The 9796-nt window shown below is 40.2% G+C and overlaps 1 protein-coding gene across 1 annotated transcript; it reads right to left on the bottom strand.

The window, feature by feature from the left end:
- Positions 1-5135: 5135 nt before the first annotated feature.
- LOC107822252 (serine/threonine receptor-like kinase NFP) lies at positions 5136-9386 on the bottom strand. The gene is given in 3 exon segments (XM_016648779.2): positions 5136-5338; positions 8179-9040; positions 9042-9386. Coding segments are annotated over 3 exon segments (1269 nt in total). The 5' UTR covers positions 9329-9386; the 3' UTR covers positions 5136-5218.
- Positions 9387-9796: the final 410 nt, after the last annotated feature.

The raw sequence follows: 9796 nt of genomic DNA, 5'->3' as shown, positions 1-9796 counted from the left end.
AAATCCTTGTCCAATTAGAATGAGATGAAATCTAACACATGGGACGGATCACCATGATATTTTCGGAGCATAGACACATGGAACACCGGATGAACTGCTGATAAACTAGGTGGTAATGCAAGCCTGTAGGCTACTTCGCCCACCCTTTTAAGAATGTTGAAGGGTCCTATATACCTAGGGCTCAACTTTCCCTTCTTTCCAAACCTCATTATACCTTTCATAGGTGAAACCCGAGCAATACTCTTTCTCCAACCAAGAATGCAATATCACGAACCTTATGGTCGGCATAACTCTTTTGCCTAGACTCAGCTGTGCGAAGTCGATCCTGAATAATTTTGACCTTATCCAATGCATCCTGTACCAAATTGGTACCCAACAACTGAGCCTCTCCCGGTTCAAACCAGCCAACTGGCGAACGACATCGCCTTCCGTACAATGCATCATACGGAGCCATCTGAATGCTCGACTGGTAGCTATAACAAAAGCGCAAAGCATATCTTCCAATATCTGAATAGTGCGTTCTGACTGTCCGTCTGTCTGTGGATGAAATGTTATACTCAACTCAAACCGTGTGCCTAACTCATGTTGTACAACCCTCCAGAAGTGCAAAGTGAACTACGTAGGTCGATGAGAAATGATAGACACGGGCACACCGTGAAGGCGAAAAATCTCACGAATGTAAATTTCAGCTAACCACTCTGAAGAATAGGTAACTGCCACTGGAGTGAAATGTTCTGACTTGGTCAACCTGTCCACAATGACCCAAACTGCATCAAATTTTCGCTGAGTCCGTGGAAGCCCAACAACAAAATCCATAGTGATACACTCCCACTTCTACTCAGGAATTTTTAACTTCTGAAGCAAACCACCAGGTCTCTGATGCTCGTACTTGACTTGTTGACAATTTAGACACCGAGCTACATATGCAACTATATCCTTCTTCATTCTCCTCCACCAATAATGTTGCCCTAAATTTTGATACATTTTGGCAGCACCTGGATGAATAGAATACCTGGAACTGTGTGCCTCTTCAAGAATTAATTCACGAAGCCCATCCACATTAGGTACACAAATACGACCCTGCATTCGCATAACTCCATCTTCCCCCACAACAACCTGTTTGGCATCATCATGCTGCACCGTGTCCTTGAGGACAAGAAAATTAGGATCATTATACTGCCGCTCTCTGATGCTCTCATACAAAGAAGACCGAGCGACTGTGCAATCTAGAACCCGACTGGGTTCTGAAATATCTAACCTCACGAACTGATTAGCCAAAGTATGAACATCTGCCGCTAACGGTCTCTCACCCACCGGAATATATGCAAGACTACCCATACTCACAACCTTTCTACTCAAAGAATCGGCCACCACATTGGCCTTTCTGGGGTGATACAAAATAGTGATATCATAGTCCTTCAACAGCTCCAACTATCTTCTCTGCCTCAAATTGAGATCCTTTTGTTTGAACAAATATTGTAGGCTACCATGATTAGTAAATACCTCACACGAGACACTGTACATGTAATGCCTCCAAATCTTCAGCGCATGAACAATGGCTTCCAATTTTAAGTCATGAATAGGATAATTCTTCTCGTGAACTTTCAACTGCCGCGACGCATATGCAATCACCTAGCCATCTTGCATCAATACGACACCCAGCCCAACGCGAGATGCATCACAATACACCGTATAAGATCCTGAACCTGTGGGTAGTACCAACACTGGTGCCATAGTCAATGTAGTCTTGAGCTTCTGAAAACTTAACTCACACTCGTCTAAACATCCGAATGGAATACCTTTCTGGGTCAGTCTGGTCAATGGGATTGCTGTAGATGAAAACCCCTCCACGAACCGACGATAATAACCTACCAAACCCAGGAAACTCCGGATCTCTATAACTGAAGTAGGTCTAGGCCAGTTCTGAACAGCCTCAATCTTCTTAGGATCCGCTTTTATTCCTTCTACCGATACAACATGCCCTCAAAAGGCAACTGAGTCTAACCAAAATTCACATTTTGAAATTTGGCATATAACTGATTATTATTCAAAGTCTGAAGCACACTCCGAAGATGCTACTCATGCTCCTCTTGACTGCTGGAGTAAATCAAGATATCATCAATGAATACAACCACAAAAGAATCCAAATAGGTCTTGAACACTCGATTCATCAAATCCATAAATGCTGTTGGGGCATTTGTCAACCCAAATGACATCACTAGGAATTTGTAATGCCCATACCGAGTCCGAAAAGTTATCTTAGGGATATCAGATGCCATAATCTTCAACTGATGGTAACCAGACCTCAAGTCGATCTTTGAAAACACCTTGGCACCCTGAAGCTGATAGAATAAGTCATCAATACTTGGCAGTGAATACTTGATCTTGATAGTAACCTTGTTCAACTGCCGATAATCTATATACATTCACATTAAACCATCTTTCTTCTTTACAAATAACACCGGTGCACTCCAGGGCGAGACACTAGGTCTAATAAATCCTTGATCAAGCAAGTCTTGTAACTACTTCTTCAGTTTTTTCAGTTCTGGCGGGGCCATACGGTATGGTGGAATAGAAATGGGCTGAGTATCCTGAGCCAAATCAATACAGAAGTCTATATATTTGTCGGGTGGAATCCCCGACAAATCTTCAGGTAATACTTCTCGAAATTCACGAACAACTGGTACTGAGTCCATAGAAGGAACATCCGCACTGGAATTGTGAATATAAGCCAAATAGGCTAGACACCCTTTCTCGACCATACGTCGAGCCTTCATATAAGAAATAACCCTGCTGGTAGAATGACCAGAAGTTCGTTTCCACTCTAATCGAGGTAACCCCAGCATGGCTAGGGTCACCGTCTTGGCATGACAATCCAATATAGCACGATAAGGTGACAACCAATCCATACCCAAGATGATATCAAAATCTACCATATCAAGAAGTAGAAGATCCACACTAGTCTCAAGACTCCCAATAGTAACCACACACGAACGATAGACATGATCTACCATGATAGAATCTCCCAGTGGAGTGGACACACACAGGAGCACTCAGAGAATCACGAGGCATCACCAGAGATAAAGCAAAATAAGAGGACACATAGGAATAAGTAGATCCTGGATCAAATAGAACTGAAGCATCTCTATGGCAAACCGGAACAATACCTGTAATCACGACATCGGATGATTCGGCCTCAGGCCTAGCTGGAAAAGCATAAAATCGGGGATGACCCCCACCACTCTAAACCGCGTCCCTGGGATGGCCTCTAACTGGCTGGCCTCCACCTCTAATAGCCTGACCCCACCTCTAATGGTATGACCTCCACCTCTAGCGGCCTGACCCCTACCTCTAGCTGGATGAGCAGGCGGTAAAGCAACCAGAGATGGAATCATAGCACGAGAATTCTGCTACTGCATGCTGCCCTACGACTTGGGGCAGAATCTAGCAATGTGCCTCGGATCACCACACATATAACAGGACCTCGGCTGCTGTGACTGTTGACCCTGAAATTGTCCCTGTCGACCTGAGTAACCACCTTGGAAACCCTGGATCGAAGGTGCACTAATAGGAGTTGGTGGTGTACTGTAGGATACCTGGAGCGCCGAATGAAACGACCTGGGAGAATGACCCCTACCAAAATTAACCCTGCCTCCAGACAAGGCACCACTGAACCCACCGAACTTTCGAGGCCTCTTATCAGACCCCTCCCCTCTTTCCTGTGCAAGAACCATCTCGATCCTCCTAGCATTATTAGCAGCTGCCTGAAAGGAAATCTCACTTCCGGTCTCCTTAGCCATCTGAAGCCTGATAGGGTGAGTAAGTCCCCCAATAAACCTCCTCACTCTCTCTCCCTCAGTAGGATGTAAAAGGAGAGCATGACGGGCTAGATCTACAAAATGGGTCTCGTACTGAGTAACAGTCATACTGCCCTGTTGGAGACGCTCAAACTGCCTGTGAAAATCCTCTCTCAATGTGATAGGGAGAAACTTCTCTACAGATAGCCATGAGAACTGCTCCCAAGTCAGTGTAGGTGACCCAGCTGGTCTGGTCAATATAAAATCTCTCCACCACCTCTTATCAGAATACGTCATCTGAAATACAATAAAATCGACCCCATTGGTCTTAACTATACCCATGTTCCGCAATACCTCATGGCAGCAGTCAAGATAATTATGTGGGCCCTCAGAAGGTGTACCACTGAAGTGAACTGGAAAGAGCTTAGTAAACTTATCCAGTCTAAATAAGTCCTTAGAAGACATGGCAGGCCTATCACCGGCCTGCGCCGCAACAACTTGCTAAATTACCCCAACTGGCGGGGCTGCCGGAGCCTGATACTGGGAAGCCATCTGCTCCGGAGCGGGAGTAGTGGGAGTTTGTGCTCCTCCCCCAACCTATGAGACGGCTGGTGTCACTGAAACGTACCATTCTGGGCCATTCCCTCCATAAGACTCACCAAACAGACTAGAACGTCCTGAAGCACTGGAGTAGTTATGAATCCTTCCGGGACCTGAACTGGTCCAACTCGTACAGTCTGAACTGGAACCTCCTCTTGAAGATCCACCTCAGGTTCTACAACATGTATTGCTGCTCGAGCTCTAGACTGAGCTCCACCTCTGCCTCTGCCTCGGCCTCTAGCACGACCTCAGCCTCGACCTCTACCCCTGGTCATAGTTGCCACCAGGGGCTCTGGTCCCTTTCCATTAGTAGATGTATTACGTGTTCTCACCATCTGCGAGAGAATAAGAATAGAATGGTTCAATCATCGATGATAGAATAAGATCGCACGACAGAATAAGAAAGAAGTGATATTGTTCCTAAACTTCATAGCCTCTGAAAGATAGGTACAGACATCTTCGTACCGATCCTTCAGACTTTACTAAGCTTGCTCGTGACTCGTGAGACCTAAGTAACCTAGTGCTCTGATACCAACTGTCATGACCCAAAATTTCCACCTTCGGGACCGTGATGGCGCCTAACATTTTTACTTGTTAAGCAAACCAACGTTAGAATAATGCTAGCCATTTTAAAAAAAAATTAAATTAATTAATAACAAAGAAACAAATGCAGTAATAAAGTATGAAATTGAGTGAATAATCCATAATAATAGCGATGTCTAAATACCATCCCAGAACTGGTGTCACAAGTGCACGAGCTACTAGAATAATACAAATAAAGGTCTGAATAAAATTCAAGCTATTTGAAAAATAATACACAGCTAAGATACGATAGAAGGGGACTTCAGAACTGCGAACGCTATGCAGCTATAACTCAAGTCTCCTCTTAGTAACTGAATCCGAGCACGTCTACGGTACGCCACTGGGACTAACTTCAAAATCTGCACAAGAAGTGTAGAGTGTAGTATGAGTACAACCGATCCCATGTACTCCGTAAGTGTCGAGCCTAACCTCGACGAAGTAGTGACGAGGCTATGACAAGTCACGTACGTTAACAATCTGTACAAGTATAAACAAATACGAAGCAAAAATAATACAATAAATAACAATTTATCAATTGGAGGGACCATGCGAAGGGGAATGATATAATAATTTCAGTAGGAGAAGTATCACTTAGCAGTCAATTAATTCATCAATAATAAAATGAGCAAATGATAATATAAAAATGGCGTGGCACCACCCTTCGTGCTTTAACTCTCTTTTGGCACGATATCACCCTTCGTGCTTTTACACTCTTTGAAAATGACACGACATCACCTTTCGTGTTTTTACTCTAAAAAATGACACGGCAACACACTTCGTGCTTTTACACTCTTTCTCACCATGACAATGATAGAATAAATAATAAAAATGGCACGACATCACCCTTCATGATTTTACACTCCTTCTCACCATGTTCAACAATAATTAAATCAGTAAATATTTCATGAATAATTATCAAATAATTAATAATAAATTTAAACAGAAATATCTTAATTAAATAGGCAATTATTCAAAATTAAATAAAATCCTCCAGCATGCTTTGACTCAACCACAACACATAAGTACTCGTCACCTCACATATACATTGTACCCGCACATTAAATAACGTAGCAAATAGACAATTGAATCCTACTCCCTCAAGTCAAGGTTAACCACGATACTTACCTCGCTTTCCAGCCAAATTCAAGATTCCAATAAACCATTGCCTCGCGAACTAGTGTCCGAAATCCTCAAATCTAGTCATAAATAATTTAATATACTCAATACAAATCTTAGGAATTAATTCCATATGAATTTACTAATTTTTCGGATTAAAATCCGAAATGCATCTCAAAAATCAAAATCCGAAATTTATCTCAAAATTCAACAGTGGGGCCCACGTCTAGAATCTCAGCAAAACTTACGAAATCCGAACACCCGTTCCGAGAGGAGTCCAACCATACAAAAATTATCAAATTTCGATGTCAAATGAACCTTCAAATCTTAAATTTTCGTTTTTAGAAAGTTTTACAAAAATTCTAATTTCTTCTATCTAAATCCGAAAATTATGTATTCTGCCCAGCATTTTCGCATCTGCGGACTATATTTTTGCACCTGCGGCCTCACATTTGCGAGAAAAAGCTCGCATTTGTAGAACAGGGCAGCTCGTCCAGTGGCCGCATTTGCGCTCAGAAATGTCGCACCTGCGACATCGCAGAAGCGCCCTTCTAACCGCAGAATCGGTCTTCCTCGTAGAAGCAGCTCGTCCGTCGTGGATGCGGTTGTGCACCAGCGCTCATTTCTCCGCAGAAGCAGAGCTCGGCAGGGCTGTCCAATATTACAGAAGCGACTGGAATTTTGCAGGAGCGACCACGCACCTGCGTACCAAATGTCGCAAGTGCGACACACCAGAACGAACACTGGGCAATAGGTTCCAATTGCTCGGTAACTCATCTGAAACTCATCCGAGCCACTCGGGACGTCGTCCAAATATTCCAACAAGTCCAAAAATATAATACGGACTTACTCGAAGTTTCAATTCATGTCAAACAACATCAAAATTATAATTCACACCTCGATTCAAACTTTTGATTTTTCAAACTTTTCAGTTTGCAAAACTCGTGCCAAAACATATTAAACGAATCCGGAATGACTTCAAATTTGGCAACAAGTCATAAATAACATAACAGAGCTATTCTAATTTTCAGAATCGGATTTCGACCCCGATATCAAAAAGTCAAATTCGTGGTCAAACTTTGGAAATCTTTAGCCTTTAAATTCCTAGTTTCCGTTAAATGGCCATAACTTGAGTTAGGGACCTCCAAATTAAATTCCGCCATACGCTCAAGTCCCAAATCACGAGACGGGCCTACCGTAACTGTCAAAACACCGATTCGGGTCTGTTTGCTAAAATATTGACCAAAGTCAACTCAGTTGAGTTTTAAAGCTCTTTTTCACATTTTAATCAATTTTTCATATAAACATTTTCTGAAAAATTATACGGACAACGCACGCAAGTCGATGAATGATAAATAGTATTTTTTAAAATTTTAGAATACATAATTAATTATTAAATTTAAAGATGACCTTTTGGGTCATCACACATACCGTTTACCCAATTAAATTTCTTATTATCGCCTTTATATTTTCAAGAGAAAAAAATCAACAACTAATTAGTACTTCGCATTTGTTTCTATTCATATTCAACAACTTAGTAAATAGTAATTCTCATTTTTTACTGTTCATAAAAAGTTCAAAAGTTACTGTTCAGATTCAAATATCTTTTTGGTTTGTTTTTGCACTATATAGCCTAACGTTTTTCTTTTTTGAAGGAAATAAAGATAGTTAATTTTGTTTTATTGTTTTTGGTGATGAACTTTAAAAAAAAACTGGTTCTAATTAAATATCACACTAATACATGCTAAAAGAGCATAATAATTAATATTTTCTTATCTAGCAATTTGCACTGTCACAAAATTTAGTAATTTGCATTTTATTTACCTATGATAACTCTAGTTAGCATTTTATTTAGTAATCTACCATTCAATGGTGTTAATTAGGACAAGCAAGCAATGGATATGTTTGCAATAAGGATGACGACTGCAATGAACAAATGTATTGCATATATGGAACTCGAGCATGTTACGTGCTACTGTAAAATTCCTAATATCCACCTGCTTATAATGAACAAGAGGATCTCCAGAACGATCAAGACTGGAAAACATTGCATTTTATACCATATATGTCTCTAAAAATTTACCTTTTGGAGGATCTTGAGCTCCTCACGGGCATCCCACTTCATTTTCTTGATTGCAAACACTTCTCCATCAATTATACCTTTATACACAGACCCTTGAATCAAACACCCTTCATCAAATCCATCTGTTGCTTCCCAAAGTTGTTCAATTTTATACATTTTATACTTATCTAAACAATCTGAAACATCAGCCATTAAATTCACTTCAACCTCCTTATTTAAAGACTCCTTTTTTGATCCAAGATATAAGCTTTTCTGCCTTTCCACATCACTATACTTTTCTCTTTTACTCTTACCTGACTTCTCTCTATAACCCCATAAACCAGCTAACAAAATCAGTAGCAGCCCACAAATTCCTAAACCAATAGCTAATCCTATGACTGTTCCTTTCTTGTCATTTTCTTGTACTACTGTTGTATTTGTGACAGGTGGAGGACCATTTGAAGCTGTTGGTTGTGTAATATTAGGAAGTTTAGACAGTGGAATGAAAAGGGTATCAAAAATCTTGGGATTATTTCCATTAATTTCCCTTATAGATTGTGGGGTTGTTCCAAATCTTGAAGCAATTGAAGAAATGTTGTCAAAAGGTTTAAATACATAACTAATAAGATATCTTGGTTGGTTTTGGTTTTGGGGTTGTGTTTGTGCTTTGTTTGGACACTTACAAAAAATTGGGAATTCTATGGCTTGACCTATTTGAATATTTTCTAGTACAACAGTTGGATTAACAGCCTCAACATATGGAAAAGTTGTGAGATTTTGGAACTTAACAGTTGAGATCCTGTACATAGTATCACCTGAGTCAGCATATGAGATGTTACCAAAAGTGGTATTGATGTTGTTACAAGAACAAGTGATTGGTACTGAGGGATTGGTCATTGACTAGAGTTGTGTTTGGGGTAGAAATATTACTAGGATTTGCAATCATAAGCCTACTTACTGAAAAAAGGTCACCAATTGAGGCTAAATCAAGAAATTCTGGTCCTCTTGCTCTGTAAAAGACATATGTTTGACATGGATAAAATTGGCTTGAATTACAGCTATAGCCTGTTGTACTTGGTGCATCTTGTGCATAACATGAATTTTGGTTATATAAGAGGAAGCTGAAGAAGAAAAGAAGTGAAAAAGTAGCATACATAGGCTTGATTCTCATTTTCTTGATTTGTTTTGGTTTTGTGGAGAAAGACGTGTTAAATAAATACAATGGAGATAAGTGTTATAAGAAAAATCAAATTATTTTGGATGTCTACTCTTCCTCCATGATCAAATTATAGTGGATGTCTACTCTTCCTCCATGATCTTCATCTCAAATGCTTAATGACATATTCAATGACATATTTTTCTTCACTTTTCATGACTATATAAATGCCTTGTAATAGATAGGAAAATATACACAATTGAAGAAGAAAATCTCTTCCTTCTCTCTATCTCTATTTTTTGTTCATGTTTTACTAAATTGCTTTAATTTAATAATATGTTATCAGCACGAATTAGCTTCTACTCAAGTCCGATCCAGCACACACTAGCTACCACCACTCTGCTTTTTGGTATATTTCTTTTAAAGTTGTCATAGTATTGTTATTACGTCTCGAGAATTTTTTTTTCCCCCAATGTTGATTGC

This window comes from Nicotiana tabacum, chromosome 14 (assembly GCF_000715075.1).
Source record: "Nicotiana tabacum cultivar K326 chromosome 14, ASM71507v2, whole genome shotgun sequence".
NCBI classification, from domain to species: Eukaryota; Viridiplantae; Streptophyta; class Magnoliopsida; order Solanales; family Solanaceae; genus Nicotiana; species Nicotiana tabacum.
The sequence above is the reverse complement of the archived record's forward strand: the minus strand, read 5'-3'. Positions and strand labels throughout refer to the sequence as shown.